At 40.5% G+C, this 22,280-nt stretch overlaps 1 protein-coding gene across 9 annotated transcripts in view; it reads right to left on the minus strand.

Annotated features, from left to right (window-relative positions):
• Nucleotides 1-22,280, minus strand: part of SPTLC3 (serine palmitoyltransferase long chain base subunit 3) — a 125,363-nt gene that overhangs the window by 97,997 nt on the left and 5,086 nt on the right. For 5 of the 9 annotated variants that reach the window (XR_003535877.1, XR_003535878.1, XM_027693368.1 and 2 more), the window contains 5 exons: nucleotides 19,152-19,269; nucleotides 18,838-18,935; nucleotides 16,591-16,821; nucleotides 13,294-13,361; nucleotides 10,982-11,147 (listed from right to left, as the gene is read on the minus strand). Coding sequence is in view for 7 of the 9 variants with exons in the window: in XM_027693368.1 (XP_027549169.1) it covers nucleotides 10,982-11,095 (114 nt within the window). In the remaining 2 variants the exon portion in view is untranslated. The remainder of the gene's footprint in view (nucleotides 1-10,981; nucleotides 11,148-13,293; nucleotides 13,362-16,590; nucleotides 16,822-18,837; nucleotides 18,936-19,151; nucleotides 19,270-22,280) is intronic. The other 4 variants (XM_027693365.1, XM_027693366.1, XM_027693364.1 and 1 more) reach the window with 4 other exon arrangements.

Here is a 22,280-nt window from a genome sequence, read left to right on the forward strand (position 1 = left end):
TGGATGATACGCCTTTGTTAAATTGGGCTGAAAATGGCTGAGTAGCTCACAAGTTGTTGAGGAGTTGACAGACAGTATTACTAAATAAGTCTTGTTTCTCTAGGAAACAATACCAAAACCAGCCAAGACTGTCCAGTGCTGCCATGCTGAAAGCACAAACTATGTAGGTAGGTCTTTTTCCCCTTATACAACACTTCCCTTCCCCAATCACATACATTTTTGACACCTATAAAGTGTTCAGTGGTAATAAAAGCAAGCATGACTACCTGACATTTTAAGACTCTGCACAACTTGCCATTGAATGAAATTTTGTTTCCTGCAGGCTGTTAACACCTTTATAACAAAATCACATGATTACAACACGTGGTTTCTCAGCAGGTGCATACTGAAACAGTCATAAAAGCCAAACTCTCTGATAACGATACTGAAAAAATAGATTAAAAACATTCACTTATATATATACCCCTGTGATTCTCAGCCCACGTGCAAGAATTCAAAAAGTCTTCAGTTACACTGAATCACAGATATAAAAACCTGCTAATAATAATACCTTATCTCTGCAAATTGTAAAGTATTTTCTACCTATTGACAGGTAAAGCTGAGTTTTACCTTCTGATTTGCTTGACCTAATTAGGCTGAGGTGTAAGCATAACGAAGTCAACACAAGATTTTCAAAAGCATAAATTAATTGATTGATCCTTTGGGTTGAGAATGAGAGGGAAGCTGACAGGGCTCCAGTTTTGATCTGTCATGCTTGGTAATGCTGTCTTGTTTATTACCAGCAGAGTGTCTGTTGACTTTCACTCTTGCATAACCTCCAGATATTGATCTTGAAAGCAAAACTCAGTGAGTCCTTTACCAAATCAAAGAGGTGATGCCAGGCCTTCATTTATAGAGAAAGACAATAAAAAGAAGAGATTTCCCTTGTCCCAGCAGAAATTTAGTAAGAGCCCAGATGCAGGGAAGAGCTTATTGGAAATGCACAGGTGAACTTGTGTGCTTGGGAAGGCACTGCACATGGAGGGAGATGGAATGATCTTGCAAACATTACTTTATGCTGCAAACTGCTGCTGTAACAAGACCTCTGCTAGATTTCTACACTGAGGGGCCTGCTCAGCTTTCCATCCTTACAATAGACACAGGGAGAAAGAACAGCCTCCTTGCAGCCCTTCTCAATCCTGCATATCTTTGGCTCAGGACAGTCCTTGTGTGCCTAATTTTATTTCTTTACCTTTCACTGGTGAGCAAGAGATGTGAGGAGGCCAATTAATTCCTTTACAGCAATGTAATAAACTACACCTCTCCTGGGACATAAGGTTTAACCCAAGGTGGAACTGAATTTTATGAAAGCTGCTCCTCAGTTCCCACAGCACAAAGACTCCTGTCTCAGGACACAAACTCATAATTATTTTGCCAAGTTTTACTAATGCACACAGCATATCCAACGTTTCTCACTACTGCATGTCAGCATATGAGTCACATTAGTATCCATCTGAAGATAAACACAGATTATGGAATTGATACGCTTTGAAAACAGATTTTAAGAAAAAGCTATTAGACATAGCATATATCAACAGCATACCTGTCATGGAATGAAAACCAAAAATGTTTAACTTTTTTCTTCAGAAGGTGTAAGTTTTGGAAAACACCCATTTTTTGTTTTGGAATCTGTACTTCCTGCTTGGTCACAGGTAAGAAACAGATTTAAGAAACAAAGGTTCTTAGTTCAACTTGAAGAGACATGATTAAAAAATGTACTGAGAACCAAAAAGTAATAATACACAAGTTTCACCTACTTCCCAGAGTATTTGAAAGTAATTCTTTATTTCCTAACATGGGATGAAACTGGACTGTACACACAGAGAAATGAGAATCTGCTTTGTAACACCCCTTATGTTTTCACCCACAGATGCACCACTCCAATACTTAGAGGCTTATAAAAATCTCACTTTGGTTCTTTTGTAACCTGATGCAAGCGAGAAGGAACCAAGGACGATGGCTTGTAACTGAAGGTGATTGTAATTAGAAGGGAGGAAAAGGGGTGGACATTGCATCAAAACAGTTGGAATAGGGTTGCGTTTCCTTCCTGATCAAAATAAAACAATCAAAAGGCATGAAGATTTCCTGCTTCAAGATTAACACACCCTGATATCTGCTAGAACCTCCCAGTTAATCTTATCACCCACACATGCAAACAAAAATGCTGTTTATATACCAGTGATGCAAGGAAGACATTGCACAGGAGAACATTGCCTTACATACAGAAGAGACATCAAGAGACATGCAGACACACATTTTTGTGCCAGCAACAAAGCAAAATGTTCCCTTTTAGCATGACTGATGTCAAAAGATTGCTGAAAGTTCAGAAGCTCAAACTCAGGAACTTGCACGGATATGATCTTAAAAAGCAGGGAAAACATTGATTTTTCAATTGCTTTCTTTACTGTGAAACGCCTTCAACAAATCTCGTTTGCTTTGAATTGTTTTGTAGTTTGGTGTTGGGATCTGTGTAGCACCTGAAGCTTCGAGGTTGATGAGCAGGTGGTCTGAGCAGGAGACATATTTGATGGGATCACAAGGCTGGGAATCTTTTGGAGGACAACAAGGTACAACGTGATAAGCAGAGGTGGTCTTAAATTTATTTCTCAAGTTATATTCTCTGATCTCCAAGGTTCCCATCTAAATCACTACAGTCACTGACACATGGCTGCTAGGGCTGGGTGGAAATATCTGTATCCTGCCCTCTCCAGGCAGTAGCTTGGGTGATCTCCCCCACAACAGTGTGCATAAACACCCGACTGCAGCCTACTTTCACCTGCAGGAAGTACAACTTGGTGACCACAGAGGGAGAAATCTTCCTTTCAGAAGACACACAAAGTTTTGTGGAAACACAAGGAATGGACAGGAAATTGAAACACTGGGGCAGATGGAGGCACTCTCCTGCAGAACAGCCCCAGGAAGCTCAAGAATGTACAAACTGGCTGCTGTGAGTCCAGGTGTAGGCTGACAGCTTTGGACTGTGAGATTAGCCAGGCTGAAATCTCAGATAGCTACATGTGAGTCATAGAGAGAGATGTACGGCAGCTCTTCAGACCATATGAATCAGCAGCAGGGAAAAAAAACTCAAATGGAAATTCCTGGAGGAAGCAGAGTGCAGCATGATGTCAGCTGAAATGGCTATGAGTCTCAGCTCTGCACCACAAATTTGTCTTTCCATATTCCTGTTGCTGAGTGAATAAATCCTCATTTCTTGGTAAGCTGAGGGAGAAAACCAGATTTTTTGGAAGAGGGGGAAACGACAGAGTGCATGCCTATGCTTGGCCAAATGAATGAAGGAAAGGATACAGCTGAATGATTTCCAAAAAGACTTAGATGATCAGTAAAACAGATAAAGCTTTGCTGTGTTACGTCTACGCTGGATGTTCTTCTAGAAATCCAAAATACCTTAGGAGGGAGAAAGACACCTGGGCAGAACAGGGTAAATGTTACTTTGTGCCGAAGACATGGGTGTACCTAGATGGCCTCTACCCTGGAAACTCACCTCTTCACCTCACATTTTTACACTAAAGATATCTCACAGAGTGCTTTAGTTATCTGGCTGAATTAATGTATCTTAAAGTGCAAAATACTCCTGCTCCTCTTCAGGCTGGCACACCATACTGCTGGTTCCTGCTGCCGGATCTTCTCCTTAAATGACCTTTTTCTTCCCAGTTCAACATCTATCCCACTATGACAGTTCTCTCAGGCAATAGCCTCACAAAATTTCTGGCTTGGCTACTTTCTGCAAGTATTTTCTGTGGAAAAATTAGCTGCCATGAATGGCAGGAATTCTCTGGATGAACCACTGGTCATTTTAGGGACATTTAATTTCCTGCTTTACTGGTTAATGCCACAGTCCTAGCCACACCAAAAGTTAATTTTCTTTAAAAAGAAATTAAAAAATAATCATAAGAAGTTCATATGTCTATTGGCAGAAGGAACAGACCTACATATCATGATAAATTAAGGGATCTTTATGGATGTCTAGTACCCTATAAACCAGGATTTGAACCACCACTGCACACATACAAACAGCAAGCTGAGAGGCAGCATGATCCTATCCATTTTTCTGGTGAAAATTCAGGTTTTACAAAAACTGTGGGAATATAACGGAAGATTGTTGAGGAGAATTATAAACATGCCCAGCCAACCTGCAGCTGAGGTGTAGAAAGACACATAAATCATACTGATTGTTGCTTAGCTTCATGTGTTGGATAAATAGAATGTCAGTGTTATATATATATTATATATATATAATATATATATTTTATATATATATAATATATAGATTATAGGCACTCTATTGAACACACTTGAGATTCCTGCCCTGCTGTGGGAAAGCTTGAAGCAGGGAGGGAAACCACACCTGTGAGAACCCTGGAAATACAGATGAAAGCAAGGACCAAATATGAACCAAGCTCTGTGGTGTCCCTGCTCGTGTGTCTCTGCCCACATGCTGCTTCAGGGACCCATCCATTTGTCAAGGTAATGCAAATATATTTACTCTTCGCATTTCATCCATGGTTCCGTGGTCATTCCTGCATCCTGCATGTGCCACCTAACACAGAGACCCAGAGAGTCCCTAAACAGCCATTATCTTATCATTCTGCTCATTGTTATTCATGACCTTGCTTCTGCAATGGAACACAACCAGCCATGTCCCTTGTCCCTCGCTGACACGGCAGGTAGAAAATGTGTGTTACCTTTCTGGTTTCTGAGAGCCTGACAGCCACTTAAAGCTTGCAAAGGTAATTAATTCTCATGCTGAAGGGACATAAGTAGCCAGGCAATGGGACTAGCCATTCCATGGCTTTCTTTTACTAATTACCTCTATTGAGCAAGAACAAGCTGCTTGCCAGGTAATTACCCACAGAAGCCCCACTGGGGTTCTGTCCATTTTTAGATCGCTGGTTCTGACTCATCACAGAAATGCTGCCACCTCGCACCGAAGGGTCACAGACCCAGTTAAGACTGGATGGGCCCTCAGCTGATCTCTGGTTCATCCTCGTGTTCAAAGGCAGGCCAACACCAAATTCCCAGCAGGGTGCTCAGGGTTTTGCCCATCTGGGCCCTGAAACACTCCGCACGTCCCATTGCTGTTACCTGCATCTTGGTTCCTGCTTCCCCTCCCCATATATGAAACCTCTCCAGCCTGCAGGCAAAGTATGAACCATTAACCACTGCCCTTTGAGCCCAGTTATTAACCCATATAGTAGTCTACCCATCGAGACCGTAACATCCCCAGTAGCACACGAAGGTGGTATTGCTAAAGTCAGGGTAGATGACACCATCAGTCACCTCTCATTCACAAATCTAGTCACTTCATCATTGAAGACAGTCAGTCAAACACCATTTATCTTTGGTCCATCTGTGCTTGCTGCTCCCAGTCTCCTTCCTCTCTCTGATCCCAGACACAACCCTTGCTAGGAATCATCTATCTTTTGAAGATAGGTGCAACATTTGCCTTAAGTTATCAGTGATCTTTGATAACCAGGACCTTTCAAAGATAGTAGTGTGTGATATCACTGTGACATCAGCCAGCACGCTTGGGTGCTTCCCTCCTGATCTCATACACTTGTATGGGCTGAGATTTCTCAAGAGATCCATGACTCAGTCTTCTTCCACTACTGGTAGTCTGACAACACAGAGGCTTGGAAGACTTCAGTGGTGAAAACTGAGGCAAAGAAAGCATGGAGCACACCTTATCTGCATCTGCAGTCACTTAGTCATCCACCCCATCCAGCAATGGGACACTATTTCCATGTTTATTCATCTACTACTAACATAGCAGTAGAAGGTCTTCTTGCTTCCCTTGATGTCCCATGCAAATGTTGACTCATGGAAAGCTTTGGCTTTCCTAATGCCATCCCTACATGCCCCTGCAATGTTTCAAATCTCCCCTTTCATAGCCCATTCCTGTTTCTACCTCTTGTATGTCACCTTTTTTTTATTTTGCACTGGAGCTCAATCATGGGTTATCTGCTTTTATCTGCTTAGCTAAGCCAGTCTCCCAATACATGTACTTGTTTTCATGAGTAGAAGAATGAGCTGTTACTAAGAGGAGGTTGTCCTTTAAAGACCCGACATGCTAAATCTTTCAAGCAGAAGTAAATCACTATATGCTATTTTTATCAGGGCTTAAACTTCCAAAATGTAATTACATGAATTTAGAGATTTCCAGGTGTGAACAGGGCTAACTGGAAACTTAGGTATTGAGCTATGTGAAAAATCTCAGCCTTGCATGTAAAGTCTCATGCCACACACTTAGAGCATTGCTACAAGAGTCAGTGACTGTTACATGTGCCTACACACTGGTGACATCTCGGATTGCAGAAGTGTTTCCTGCTTCCATTGCATTGAGCTCATCACATAGCAGGGCAGGTGACAGAAACAAGGGTGTGGATCCGAGACCTGTGATTATTAGCTGAGAGTGCAGGTGCAAAGCAACACATTTCTGGGGCTCGAAACCAAGGAGAAAAGAAGGCAGGAACTCAGGATGAGGAGGTCATTCGTATCTGTGGTGCAGCTGAAGCTACAGGTGTACTGATTGGTAGAGAATCTGCCTGAAAACCAAGTCTCAATTTTTTTTGCCTGTTGTCACTATAGCTATGAAACCCAGAGGGCTTATGGGGATTGCCCTTTCCACGAACACATGCACAATGGGACAGGTCCAAAAGCCTTAGCTGCCACAGGTGAAACAGACTGGGCACAACAAGGTTCCCTTTCAGTTGTTTTTACCCAAACCAACATCAAAACGTGAAGATATTTCAGAAAAAGGTTGTTATGTTGGTAGATCATTATGGCTGCACAACTGAGGCTGCAAACAGTTGGAAAGGCTATAACCTCATCAGCCTTAACCCTCTCTCCTTACTTGTCCCTTATTAATAATCTTTATTGCATGACTCTGATTGGGGGAATTAGTTTATTTTTGTTCCTGCAGGACTCACTAACATTTATATTGAGTTTGCAGCCAAAATGCCCCATTTACACTGGCTTCTGCAAAAACATATGAAGTGCTGTCTATATTTGTGAGAGGACAGAGCAAAGAAATTACAGGTGGCCTTTACAACATGCAAGAAAATTACCCCTATGAGAACAGTTGCATGGCGTATTCCTTTCATGACTCTCCTGTTAGACAATCAATGTTTTCTTTAAGATCTTAATTAGGGAATAAATGACATTGTAGGGCAGAAAGGTGTGCAAGAAAACTGAGGGAGCCAAAAGCACGGAAAGGACTGAGACTGGATGCTGGAATATTAAATCAATAGCGGAGTAGAGCAGTTAGAAGGAGCTTCAGATGGCACAGGACAGAGAGTAAATATAAACACCTTCTGAGTTGTACAGGCCCCAAACGTTGGAGACCATCACATTTTTGGTCCATCACATAAGTGGAGCAGAAGTTACTGGGTTTGACCTCATCCCAGGCTCTTTTTTGCTTTCAGAAAGGAGCCTGAAAGCCCTGAAAAAGGCTGTAGGCTGCAAATTTCTTACAAGCCATTGCCATTCTCAGTGTAGAACAGCAAAATAATGAATTTGCAAATAGCTTTATAATGTCTTGGAGGTTAAGGTATTCAAGGAAATGATCTATCAAAGAAATAAAATTGTTGCACTTGTTCTATAAGGAAAAAAGTTTCCACTGGACAAACACATTTGTCGTTTTAAAACTCCAATGTCCCCTATAATTGACACCCAGTCAACAGCAATACAACAGCAAAGAAACCATCTCTAGGAAAAAACCTTCTCCTGGTCAATACAGTTATATAAATAAGTATGTTAGTTATTGAACTGTGCTTTGGATAAAGGCAAGTCCAGGCTATGGGTTCTGGAAGAGCACAAAGCATTTGACTGTGTTAGAAGCACTAACAAAGTGTAAGACACGGTACATGACCCACCTCCCAAAGCTTAGGTCTTACTGTGGCCCAACTTCCAAAGAATGCCAGGATGCACCAAGGCTGTGGGGATGTGGTTAAGCCTGATGTCCCTTAGTACATGACAGTCAGTGCTATCAGCTAGAATTGAGTGAGTCAGACTGAAAATAATCACAGAAGCTATTCAAACAAGCAATCCCACCCCAAACCAGTTTATCACTTCCCAAAAGCAGCAACTTCTCTTCTGGTAGGATGCTTCACTGCTTCTTTATCACTCAGCTGCCTGCTTTCTGTCCTTGGTATGCCACAGAGTGCTAGAAGCAAAGAGCTTCCCTACTCCCCCACATTTGATCATCCCTAATTACCTTTCCCAACCCATTAAACAAAATCCTTTCTTTAGAAACCTGGGGGGTTTTGTGGTATCAGAATTGCTTCTCTACTTCTGTCATGCATGCGCAGACACACAAAATGTTCTTACATCATTAAGATGCAAAACACATTGTTCCTGAGCCAGTGTTTTCAAAAACAGTGTCTCCAAAGCCAGGATTTCTTGAAGCCAGTGCTTCCTGTGGGCTCCCTGGGAAAAAAAGGGTTTATGTAGCTGACTTCTGCAAAGCCTGATGTTCCAGTCAGTCAGTTGTGTGCAACTATTGCTACATAATCCTGGCTTAGAAGCCTTCGCTGTGCCATTCTCTCACTGCAGCCTCTGCACCAGGTGCCTCTCTCAAACCACGTTTCCCTCCTCCCCTCCTAGCAAAGCAACACAGCTGTAACGAACCCCAAGAGTTTCAGAACTGCCACAAGTCTCAAGTTCTAGAACCAGCATCATCAGTCACATCCCCTGAATATCCTAGTGCTATATTTCTCCTACATAAAGAGTTCAATGGTCAATTAGTTTACTGAATAGCAGTAAAGGACATATGTGTGTGTGTGTTGGAGTGTTAGGGGAAATCAGGGCAAAGTGGATAAAGAGCAAAAGAGGCAGGAGGGAGGAGAATGACTGGAATTACGAGAAACCTGAGTCTGGGTCTTGTGCAGGCTTCCTTGTGCACCCAGCTGCCATATTCCCTGCTCCTCAGATCCCAGCTGTAAAGTGGGAGCACATCTCAGTGAGGAGTTGCAAATACAAATGCAATGGAAGACTGTGTGGAGTTGCACACCTCCAGCAGCAAGGCATGTAAACAGAGCAGGGAGGAAGGAACAGTATCTGTTCCTGTAAAATAGCATATAAGCACCGAACAGGGTGAGGCAGCTGGGGCGGGGAAACAGACCAGACAGGAATGGGGAGATTCCTACCAGGAATGAGATTCCTGGTTCATGCAGCACTCTTGTCTGTTATTGTTTCCTACTTTCCCAATCTGTGTTTGAAGCGAGAAAGGGGAAATGGTACCGTAACTCGGAACACAGTGCTAGACCCAGACTTACCAGAAACGCCTTTGACAAGCCTCCTGAACTTTCTAAGGCTTCGCCTCCTCACCACTTCCTCAGCCAGGGATGGTATTTACCAGTGGCTCAGTGCTACTTTCACACATCCCACAGCAGGGTAAAACACCTTCTCCTTCAACCATACAGTGCTTGTAAGACTTCACTAATCTAGCAGGTGTATCTACTAATTCCTTCTCTTCTTTGCCAGTGCTTTAAGGCCAATATTCATTTCCTTTTTGCTCATTCTCTGTAATATTATTCTTTACTTCTCTAGCTGTTTACTTTACTTTGCTTTCCTATTAAGGAGGAAATCCTAATTAATCCCCTCCTGGGAGTCTACTGCTTTCAAAATCACTCATTTGCAGCAGGTTAACAGTAACTGAATAGCAAAGCTTAGTCCTTGAAATTTGTCACTCAAATGGAAAGTAAAGATTTAGAACATCATTGAAGCAAATAGCTAATGTATAAAGCAACGGGGAGGTATATGTGATATGTAAAAATATGCTGGATTAGGTTTCTGGAATCAAATCCAAGAAAGGCCTTTTTCAATCATTGCACAAGCTTTTTTGCTTTCCTCATCCAGCACAAGCCAATGATTGGGAAACACTCATACCAAGGGAGACACCTAAAGCCAGACAATCATTAAGCATGACACTGGGCGTGCCTTCATTACAGTGCTGAGGCGTGTGAAAGCCCCATTTAGAGAAAGATAGAAGATAGCAGTTTATTTGTAAAACAGTGGAGCCCTCACCACAGTGCTTGTCTAGAGCTTCCAACTGGCATAGTCAGGTGAGCACTCAGGCTCCAAAAGCAACCTCCTCCATCCCCCTCTCACCATCACACCATGCTGCAAAGCCAGCCCTTTTCTAGTCACTACAAGGCTTTCTACTAATGATCACATCAAGATCCAGAATTAGGACACTGCAAGACAGACTGTGAGTTCCCAGTCAGAACAGGTATTGCAGAAAGACAACCTCTAAGATTTGGGCTCAACAAAGTTGGTTTTGTGGTTCATTCTTTAGGATGCTACATGCCAACTGTTCCACAAAATGTTCACATAAGTGAGAAGTGCTGCTTCAAAGGGAACAGCTTGAGAAAACAGTAAGCAAACTGCCTTGGATTTTAAGCAGTACAAGGCTGGAGAGCAGGCAACAGGAAAGTGCAGGGACGAGCTAAACCAACCTTGCAGTAATGTAAACATTAAGAAAAGGCAGCTTTCCCTGCCTACATTTTGTTATTCTTGTTATACATGTACAGCAACAAATCACACTTTAATCCACACACACTTTAAGTTGACAAAACAGCTTTCCACTAGTGATTAATACATTGCAAAGTCAACTCCACCACCAGTTCAGCTTTAGAAGGAAGCTACTACATTTCAGCGTGCAGGTGTTCGTTGTGTTTGATAGGAACTAGAGGCTTAGTCCATGGAACCAACAGTATTTGCATGAGCATTTGCAATTCTCTGCAGTTTAGAAGGATAGAAAAAAGCAGTGTTAGGTCCCACGATTACAAACTTATACAAACTTAATCCATACATCCTGTTCAATGGAGATTAAGACTGCTGTAAAACTAGCTTAATAAACAATGTTGCAACTACCTATTTGTTTTCAGTGTTGAGGCAATTAGCATAAACAGTCAAACCTTACCTTCATTCCTTTAGTAATTCCATTTTTCTTATAGATTCCACTTTTTAAGAGGTTATTCTGTTTCTGATGATGATGATGTAGGTGCCCATTGCAGACAGCACTGGGATTAGCCATCTGTTTAAATTAGTCAGATTCTCAGTTCTTAAGGGTGTCTCAGGTCTTTCTACTGTAAAAAAGACAGTGGGATGAGAAGATAAAGTTCTTGGTTAAGGCCTGAAAGGTATCCAACTGGTCCGTCAGGATTTTCCAGGATGAGAGGAGGAACTATCTTTTGCAATATCTTCGAAACGTAAAACTTTCTGTCATATACCTTCAGCCCCAGCGAGCTAGAATGCCAAATACATAGCAGAGGTGTGCTCTTAAAATCTCTGAAAAATACTGCTCATTGCTGGCTATTGCACGAACACGGCTCCTGTGAGTCAACAAGGCTGCTGCAGCTATCAAGAAGTGGGTGGATTCAGAGGCGGAGACACTTAAAGATACATCACCTCCTAAATACCTCCCAGTGGAGAAACATCATGTTTCTCCGAATTACACTCAATGTAGTTACTTTATTCCATTTAAACTAACAAAATGTTTTCAGATTTAAACAGAGTAATCTTTAAAATTACATGGTTCTTCTTGCTGAGATGAAAAAAGTAGTATTGCACTTGGTAGAACAGAAAGACTTTTTTCCCTTTTTTGAAAAATATCTTGTAGAGGTGACGTGATAGATTATTATCTTAATAATGACATTATTAACTCTGCAAGGAAATGGAAAACACGTTGATATTAAGATGAAAATTTATCTAGATCTAGAAACATTATGTTTGGCTCCATCCTACGGACACGTGCACAGGTATTCACCTGAGTGAACTGTCCCTTTAAACTCAGTTTGGCAAGTAGTCGGAGAAATGGCATGCTATTATAACCAATGAGAAATGGAGTTTTATAAAGCTGATTAATTTAGTTTTAAAACAAGTCAGGCTTTAATCACATGTGAAACTACCAAGGAGGACTAACACACATCTTTTAAGATAGAAATTTATTTATTGTGGAAATACATATATTGTCTTTGCTGAGCCAAATTCTCATGTTTAAGATTTTAGTGATGAAGCATAAAGGTAGAGGCATCTCTGGTAGCATTTAATAGAATCCCTTCCTTTCAAAATTAAAATTAGTGTGGAGACAGATTAAAGGAAAGCTGTATAATAATATCAATTTTGAAAAACAATTAGGATGAAAGGCTGGGAAAATAGAAATACTGGAGTTCTTTAATTAGAAAAAATTACTGTGCCACCTTGGCAATGAAATGTAAGTGATTTGTAGAAAAACCAGCCTACAACTTGAGTATGTGTAAAATGCAGGAGATTAAATGTTAAATGAAGCACTGTTAAAGTACACAGGGAAACGCTGTGTTGGTTTTGTAAACTTGTCTTAGACACGTATTAAATTGTTAAAATATATTTTCTTCTTCAAAGTGATTTGCAAAGTGAGAGTTTTCAATGTGCTGGAAAACTTTCGCTTCCTGCTTAAGAGAGATCTAAACTGATCTGTGTTTAAAAGAAATATCTCTATATGCTGTATATGCTTCCTTCTCCATTTCACCTCATTTCATACCGTCCAGAGATTTCCACTAAAGAACTGCAGAAACTTTCCAGGATACATTACAGAGTAGCACAATTTAAAAAGCAGTCCATCCATAACTAGACTTGATTGTTTTACCATTAGAAAGAACTTATGTATTTCAGTTAATAAGACTGGAAGTAGTAGTTTGGGTCAAGAAAATATTCCCTTAACTGACTGACACAGAAACAGTAGAACATCAAAAACATTTTGCTTCACAATTACACCAGATTCACCATCAGAATTTAGATTTCCTTGTTTTTGTCTTTTTGGTGCTTTTCCTAGGCAAGAATGCCTCATTTCTGTGTGAATCGGTCTTGTTTAGGCTTCATTAAGGTATCTGTAAGGATAACTCTATTTCAAATGAATTGTGAATATGTAGTGAACAAAATAAATTGTTGTTCATAAAGGGCTAAGAGTTCATATTTGCAAGGAAAAGATGAGACTGAGATGAAGATAAGCCAGAAGTAGGCAGGAAGAATGGTTAGTAATACTTCCCTGTATACCTACAACCTGTGGCACGCTGATGAACGGAACAAGGTAACATAAGGCATTTGCTCTGCACCTGGAAACCCCTTCCCACCAACCTTTCTCATTTGGCAATTATGTCCTTGATTGCCACAGCAAATCAAATATCTGTAAAACATGCCCTCTGCTCAGCCAGTTACTTCACCCTGTTGTGACAAAGGTAGGACAGGAACACTTACCAGAGCAGTGTTGTTCCCGTGGCCCAGCTGGAACTTCTGCCAGGTGTGCTTCCCAACAGGCTCCGCACCTTCCAGGGCACAAAGCGATATAATTAACATCTCATATGCCTCTTATTTTTTTTCCAATTAGGTTCATGAGGGAGGTGGAATCTCCAATTAGATAACAGTTCAGATAATGCAAATTCTGTTGCCAGTCCCAGGCTCTAGGTCTGCCCTTGTTATCTATTTCAGGGCCCATGAAATACCAGTGACCTTATGTGAATAAAATAGTGAAATAAATACGTTATATTAATTCTAGTTTTCAATGTCTAGAACATTTAAGCTCACAAGCAAATAGCACCTAAAAAAAAAGGATACCACATTTAAATATGAGTTTAAATGACCAATTAAAAAAAGCTCAGAGAAGAGCTGTCCTTTGGGTATCTGTTAACCATGGCCTAAAAGCCAGTGCTCACAAAACAAATACCACTAGAGGCTGAGTAAAATTCTTGTTCTGATTCCATTCAGAGCGAAAGACTTATAGAACGGACAAGTCTGGCCAAATACACAGAAAGGATCTGTAAACAGAATGTGGTATTTCTCCTGGAAAAAAAAAAGGATTTTGCCCTTCAGAACTCCATCTTACTCAAAGCCATGTATTACTCAGGTTTCTATATACATATCAGTCATGCTACTGGTTACCTGCACCTAAATCTATCCCTCAAACATATGAGAGTCTATGCTGCCTGGACATTGGAGGAAGGACTCAATAATTGTGTGCTTTGCAACACCAAAACCACCACTAGCAATACCCTGTTTATTTTTACCATTCTGGAAAGTGGACGGGAAAAAAATTGTTATGCTGACTGTACAAGAACTGTGTGTATTTAACTGCAGGGGACACCAATCCTACTAAGATTATATGTGCCCTTCTCTCTAGTGGCTTGGGCACTGGTCCCCCTTCATACATTGGCAAGAAGATGGTGAATTTTTAAGGTTACTAGCAGACCACACACCATGTTCTACAAAGATGGTAGTAAAGTTCGCAAGACGTGACTACAATTGCTATAAATCCATAGGAAAACCACCAATGAATTCCCAGGTTCTAGGTTTTACTTCTTGCTTTGTCATTATCCTGTTAACGTCATTGGATTTTCTCCAACTCACCTCTTGAAAACAGGATAAAAGGGTTTAAATCCTTTGTAAATGCTCTGAGACAAATTGCTGAGGAGCATGGTGCAAAAGTGAAGAAAAATATATGCAGTTAATTAACTAAGGTTTAACAACAGGGCAGAGAGAAAAGGGAGGTGTAGGGCTCTGTCTAAGCAGCCTCCCAGTGTTTGAAGAAAATCACTTTTCTGCTATTGCACTCCCATTGTTATAAAGGACAGGATAAAAGGCTGAACTCTGCTGATGCACTCAAGAAGTGGGGACAAAAACATCTAACCTTCCATTAGACTTTTGGCCCAGTCAGACATGTAGTGTCACTGGAGTGGCCACAATGTCCCCATTTTGAACAGCAATACTGGATCCACAATGTCCCCATTTATAATGGCTGTACTGGATTACCTACCAATAAAAAAGGTAAATGTTGCAAGAAAGCAAGAGAGCTCATCCCCAGAAAGCTGTCATGTCATAAGCCAGAAGGATTTTGCAGGATTCCTACTCATCTCAGACTACAGTTAGTTATGGCACAGTTGTGAAATGGTCTTGCAATCTCATTGCAAGATCATGATAATTTCAGTTCATGACAGATGCACATTTAAATGCCACATGAAACAATAAGGATTTATACAAAGACATCAGGTAGCTTTATGCTTGTTTTTGGTAGACAGACACCAAAGTCAAACAGGAGCTGAAAAAACTGGGACCCCAAATCTTTTCCTTTGTTAAAAGTCAAGATTCTAATGATGTTTAAATAGGCAGCAGAGTGGAATACACAATAAAAAAATCCTTCTGGCTCTCCCAATCACTTCTCTCACAACAGAAATCCACTTTATAAATTCTGTGTACCACTGAAGACTTATTTTTATATTTAATATATGTGGACACATGGATGTCAGAGGCAACTCCTGCCTCGGATATGTAAATGACTTCAACATAACAACACCAGTGAGCCTGAAATAAATGACCTAACAGGGAGACACCATAACAACAAAGCAACATAAGCAACTGCAAGTACCAGCCATCAGCTGGTCAGTCATCCCCATGGGTGTCTTTTGAGTCTCAACCACATTTCACCAGCACTGGCTAGAGGCTAAATTTCCTAAATGTTCACACAGAGTACCCGCTAATCCATGTTTGCTTCTTTAAACCCTCTCTAGCCAATATGTACATGGGAATAAGTTGGGATATGTCACTACACCTGTGAAACTGCACCCCAATGCTGAAAGATCCCCTCAAGTGCCCTTGCACAACTTGAAGGATGTACAGAATGCTTGGATATTGGTCAGGGAATAATCTAGAGCGCCTCAGAACCGTGGCACAGGTGGATTCATGCAACCAGCATTGCAACAGGGAGGGCATGGTACAACAGGCAGGGCTCCTCCGTGTCTGGCAGGTCCATCACCTGCAGAGCCCTGGGGCTGGCCTGGTTGGCTCCTGCCACCTCTGCACCTTCATATTCTTTCACGATGTGCAGTAAGATGACAGGACAATGGTTGAAAGCCATAAGCGTATAAAGATACCGTCATCCTGGTTTCTTAAGCAATATTACCAGAACCAGTTCTCTCAGTGTATCCAAATGTCAGTAAGCTGTGAGTACTCATAACATTAGGGATTTGTTGGGATTTTTTATCTGATATATATATATATATGATTGATATATGATAAACATATCTGATTAGGAATCTGTACTTAACCCCGGAACGTTTGTAGCACCTGGCACTTTGATTGCCTTGCAAGGATTAAGACTTTATAAATTGCAAAATTGATACAGTTCTGTCCTCATCTTATGATAAAAAAATAAAATATATCTGGCTAGAATGTCACGATTAGACAAAACCAACAGCAATACAAAAATGGCACCAAGACCAAAAGAATGACAGTAAGTCTTCTGCAAAAATCCAACAGTAAGCACAAGTAAAAGCCTTTGCTCTAGCTTCTTCCAATTACAAGTATCATGCCATTACTACATTCTTATCTGGAAGTTTATGATCGAGTTGAATCTGCAATTCTTACTCCTAAAATAAAAAACTCACTCGCGTAGTAGACCCAGTGAAGTCAGTAGAACTACTCAGCCAAGCCAAGGGCTAAAAAAAACTTTACAAGCATCAGGTAGAGGCAAAAATCTCTTTCTTGGGACATTTTTCTCCTGACCTCTTTCAGCAGCAATGTGACCTCCATAGCTGTCCAATACTTTTCTGAGACCTCCTGCCAGTCAGGTTAATTTGCTTGCTGAGCTCCATAATTTGCAAGAAGCCAGTGTGGTATTGTCACTGTTTCCAGTTGTTGACGTGATGAATGGAGCAGAGACAGCTCTGTGCCATCTGCTCCTTCTCTGTGTCATCACCACATCCATTCAGACAAGTGGTTCTTAGCTACAGACATCTGGAACATTGAGACAACTGATACTTAACCAGGTAGAAAAATCACCTTAGTGTTACTAATGAAACTGAACAAAACAGACGTGGCTTTAACCTGTGTTTAATGACGAGATTTCAGGCTCTCAACAGGAAATTATGAAGTGATTCCACACAAAACTTAGAACTTACTGCTTATTGTTCTTGGAATGTAATTGTTCAGTGCTTCCAGGAGCAGGAGATTTACACAGGCCCAGATGAGAGTTAGTAATGCTACTCTGTTGGGGGGAAAAAAAAAAAGCATTGCAAAATACCCCATTTTTTAATCTAACAAGTGGCTCCATTTTGCAATTCTTACTCATTCAGTGAAGCACTTAATTGAATTAGACCCAATGAGGTCAATACTCATCCAAGTAGTAGTTATGCTTCAAAACCTTTTTATTAGCATTACTAAACTTAGTGAAATGATACAGGGGATTATTTGCCTTCCCCATTGCCAGTGAACAAATAATTTCAAGACATTACACAGAATTAGATTATTGTGTTAAATGTGACTCCATACATGGGCTCTCTGTACTCTCATTTCCTGTTGTCATTGCCTATAGTTTTGTTATTGATCATTTCAGTTCTGTCCATCTTAGGGAAATACAGGTCAAGAGGAAAAAAAAAAAATTAAAATCCCCAAACCTGTATTTATTGCCATTTATTATGGTAAAGAACTGGTAGCTGGGTTGCCTTATAAAAACTAAAAAATTTTTCATTCAGTTGCCTCATGCTATTTTACTATGGTTGATATTAGTTATTTTTAGCCTAGCATGTCAAACTGATGGAAGAAACCAAAATATTGTTCACTCTACCTACTTACTATAAATATTCAGAAGCTTTTCTGGATCCATTTTTTTGCTATTTTCACTTGTGCAGAATTTCTTTTGACTATCATGAGTTTTGGTCCTTCTTGGCAGACTTAGCTGCAGTTCTTTCTCAGTTCCATGCCTCACTCAAGTTAATGGGGCTCTGAAGACGCACCAAGGGTCAGACAAGAGGCTGAAAGGGTGAGTGAACATTTAAAAATTCATCCTAGAAATTGTTGTCAAATACAGGAAGGGCAACATTACAAAATTATTCCAAGAATTTTTAAAATCCACGGAGTTCTGAGACAGGTGGTTTTGAATTTGGTTTAAGACTTATTTTTAATCACATTACACAATTTTCAAAATAAAATGTTATTCCTTACTTGGAGTTATTTATATTTAAGAATTAGTGTACAAGTCTGAAACACCCTAGATTTGTTACAGAAGATTTAGGAACACACTCAGGTATTCCAAAAACACTGCCATGTTTCAGGAGCCAGGTCTCCAAGAGTTCAGCTCAAAGCTGTTGCATGTAGCATAGAATAAAATCATTTGAAGGTTTCCCAGAGCAACGGGCCCTATTCAACACATTAGTTTCAGTCACAAGATTTTCATTAAACCCACTCATGTTTAGGATTGGAGTCTGTCAACTCTTATGCCAAGACATCAGAAAACTAAAGCTTCTTTTCTGCGGTGTTCGTTCATTTTTATATTTCACGTGATCTCTAATTTTAATATTACACAAGGTAAGTTTGTCAGACCTCAGTAAAGAATTGGAATCAAATGTCACTTTTTTCCGGTCTCTGCAGTTCTTTTCTAAAACAAATCCTTATGTCAAACAAAGCTGCATATTTCATTTCACTGGAGAAGGGCAGGCAAGTCAGGCCTTAGAGTACTTTTGGGTAGGTCTCCTTCCACTCTCCAGCTATTCATCCCTTAGCCTGGGAGGTGACTATTCCAGCTACATTTAGCAGCCTACTGCCTGCAGTGGATTTCAAAGCAACCTTTTCTGCACAGGAGACTGTAACCCAGGATAGAGGGCTGATTTTTCAACACTGCTAAAATTTCAAGCCATTGAGTGATCAGCTACAACTTGCTCTGAGTTTAGTGCATGTCCTTCATTTCCAGCACTTTCACTGTAGCTAACAGACATTTGGAACAGTCTTTTTACCTGGAGTAGCTCTTTCCCTCACCTGTTATGCACTGTGCTGGCAAGCAGCAGCTGATGTCAGAGATTTGCTGCAGCATTAATGTTTCTTTGCATAAGGTTTCCTTCTCTTCCTTTTCTCTGCTAAATGAAACAGAGGTGAGTCAAGACTTGTGACTGAGATAGGCAAAAACTAAATACTCAGCAGGAAAGGCTCTGCCAAGGTTTCCAGCACCTGAGCTGGTTCCCTTCTATGCTCATCCACAGGATAGACCTATTCCTGGTACCACCCCAGTCCCTCGGATTATGCCACATGGCTGGATCCCCCACTCCAGCCTCCCTGCAGTGCCATGCACTCACCATGGGAAAGGCAGTGCTGGTGGAAGGTCTTCATTTGGCCAGATGGTCCAGAGCTGATGGTCCAGAGGTCCAGCTTGTCCCCTTTGCTGTGGGGCCTGGCTGTTGTGCACTCACCAGTCTGTAGAGGACAGAGGAGCAAGACCCCCAGCAGGATGGGGAGAGGCTTAATAGACTCTGTTTCCACAGAAAAAAGGTGTATAGAGGAAAGGGGTGGAGCAAAGTTTGAGAACTGCTGGAAGAACTTCTCAAGAGTGAGGTTTACTATTGTACTTCTGTGAAAGAAATACCAGGAAAAAGCCCTTACTCCTCCTTTCCCTCCCACAGCAACTGCCATGCTTCAAACTCCAACATTTGTCAGTTCTAGCAGCCAATTTAGGATGTGCTACCCTTTTTCATGGAAGAATTTCAGAATTCTGATACTGTTTTTTCCCTTTTAAATCACTCTGAAGTTACATCTTTATCAACAGATTTCTGAGGCTGGGATATATGGCTAATCATGAGATTCAAGATTAGAATCATTAAATTCAAGATTAGTACAATTTTACTGAGACAGTTTGGCACTTTCCTAGTCTGAAGTCTGATGCTCTATTAGTGATCTGAGTTTGACTAAAGGATCTCTCAAGAATATTCTCTGACATAACCAGAATTGCTCAACAATGGAAAATGTAATACTTTTGCCACACGTTCAGTATCATCCAGATCCATATTCTGATGTTTAAGACAGAGGGACAAACACACACACGCAATCAGCAGTTCTGTGTGAAAACAATATCTAGAGAGGAAATCAAAAAATCCTGTGCTTAGTCTGCGGTGAGTCATGGCCTTCTCCTTAAGAAGACACGTGTGCCTCCACAGGGCTCTGTTGACTCCAGGCACTCTGTCCAGATTAAGATTTATACCTGGATCTATCTAGGCCTAAATTAAACTCACTTGTATTCTTACAAACTTAATTCTTACTGAAACTTGATAAGAAAGTTAGATATTCACCCTGACATCAAGCACAAGAAATTTCAGACCAAACCCACCTTCCACATGACGCGTAGGGCAATACTTTAATTAACTTCAGGAAGCAGTGTAATTAAAGATAAATCCAAGATTTCATATAGTATAGAACAGCAAGAAAATCAACCACACATTTCCTTTTTTATGCTTAATTAGAATTGTGAGTGGACTTCACAAGAACTCGAAGCACTGTTCGCTATCATGACCTTTTGGTTACAAGGAACACCTTTAACTTAAGTCTTTTTAACAAACTAGTCACTCCCAGACCACCAGAGCTTTTCTTGCAAACATCCCTGCCTTCCTACAGGTCCATATGTTCTTTGGGTATTTCCAGTCAAATCAATACATCTGTTCACAGTGTAAAGGTAAGGCTGAGAATAATTATTTATAAGATACAGCAAAATTCCTGGCCACTCTTGTAATATTTCTCAAATCATGATTCTTAAATGTGGTTACAGTTTGGATTCCAGGGAATCTTCTTTCCAAGGTTGTCATGGCCTTCCTAAGACTTCACAGCGTGTCTCTGTCACTCAGCATCACTTTCAGTAAAATCCAAGTTGTTCTGCAATACTGTAATGGTGCAGGAGACAGCTAATTATTACTGAGTGAACACCACTAAAAAGTAAAGACTTTTAGGTTAACAGTAGCTGATGTGGCAACAAAAATCAGGATTCTGCCTTATTTAGTCTTTGTTTACAGCTCGCAGCATCTGTGATAATGTTTGATCTGTATTTTGTCAGATACTGGTATTTCTCAAATCATTCACCAGGACTATGAAGGTTTTCTAGTCAGTTCAATGCTGGTTCTCTTAATATGTATTTCCTGAAGTCACATTTGAGCTGGATAGTGGGAGAGGATTCGCTTCCCACACTCAGTACTGCCAACTGGCACAGTTTTATCGTGAGTGTAATGGCATTTAATGTTTTCTCCTGTAGCCCCAGCTCCTGGAGTAATGGGACTTTGTGAGATCAGCTTCATACTTTCCTTTTTTTTTAATGACAGTAGAGGAACACTTGAGTTAGTGCTTTTTTGTATTTTCATATGGTCCTCTACAGGCACTGAGACGACAACAACGTGGTATCTAAATGAAAGCTGAGATTTGCAGATGATAAATGGCTGTGGGAACTAGGCTTCCAGATAAACAACCAATATAGTGAGATCCATGCTGAACCTGAAGCCTTGGCAATTCTGGCTGTGCAGCATTTTGTAATATTTATTATCCTCTGAGACAGTTTCAGTGTTTCTTCCAATAAAATCAAGTTAATAAATTGCATTTTTAATTTTCAACTGACCTTCTACACTCAAATGTTATTTTCATAGTTTAGTTACAGATAAGAAGCAGTTCACATTATTATTTCTGCTATCCAGGGAATGAAAAATCATATTTCACAGAATTTTTCTGTGTTTCAATATTTCTTTTGGGTCAAACCCAAAACCGTTTAGAAAGTTTTTTTCCTAAACATTTAAATTTATTCTAGTAACCTTTTTTTTTCCCTCTAGAGGGCAAAGATCCCATAACTGGTAGACCATTTTCATAGTGGGAGACAAAAGTTCAAATCCATTCTCTGCCAGATTCATAACAGAGATTCTCAGCTCCTTTCTGCAGCAGGGATGTAGACCACTAGATTCACTGTCTTTCTTTCATTCTCCCACCCTATAGCCAAATAAAACTTTATTCACGTTCCTTTAGGGAAACATTTTCAGTGAAACAGATGTAGAAGGATATAGACATAAGTATTGGTTTGGGGAAATAAATTCAGATCTTTCTGAACCTTTTTTTCCTGAGACCTTTGTTACACTTTCGATTTTTAGTGGTTTATAGCACAGATTTGGGCTTTTTTTGAAATAAATACAGCATATTGTAAAATCAGCTATAAATCCACAGAATGTAGCCTTCAAACCTTTATGTTCTCTAAATGAAGACTATTTAGATATTTTTTCAGAGTGCACTTGGCTGTGATCCATTAATACAGGACTCAAATGAGCCACTGAAACAACACATTGCAAGGTGGAGGTTTCTTTGCTGTAGCTGTCCTGGGGCTCCCTCTTAGCAGCTTGTCTCACAATCAGTGGGGTTAATGTCAAACAGATCTCAAGCAGGCACAGGCATTAACCAAAATCTGGAAG

This window comes from Neopelma chrysocephalum, unplaced genomic scaffold, assembly GCF_003984885.1.
Source record: "Neopelma chrysocephalum unplaced genomic scaffold, ASM398488v2 Primary Assembly neopelma1_91, whole genome shotgun sequence".
Taxonomy (NCBI): Eukaryota; Metazoa; Chordata; class Aves; order Passeriformes; family Pipridae; genus Neopelma; species Neopelma chrysocephalum.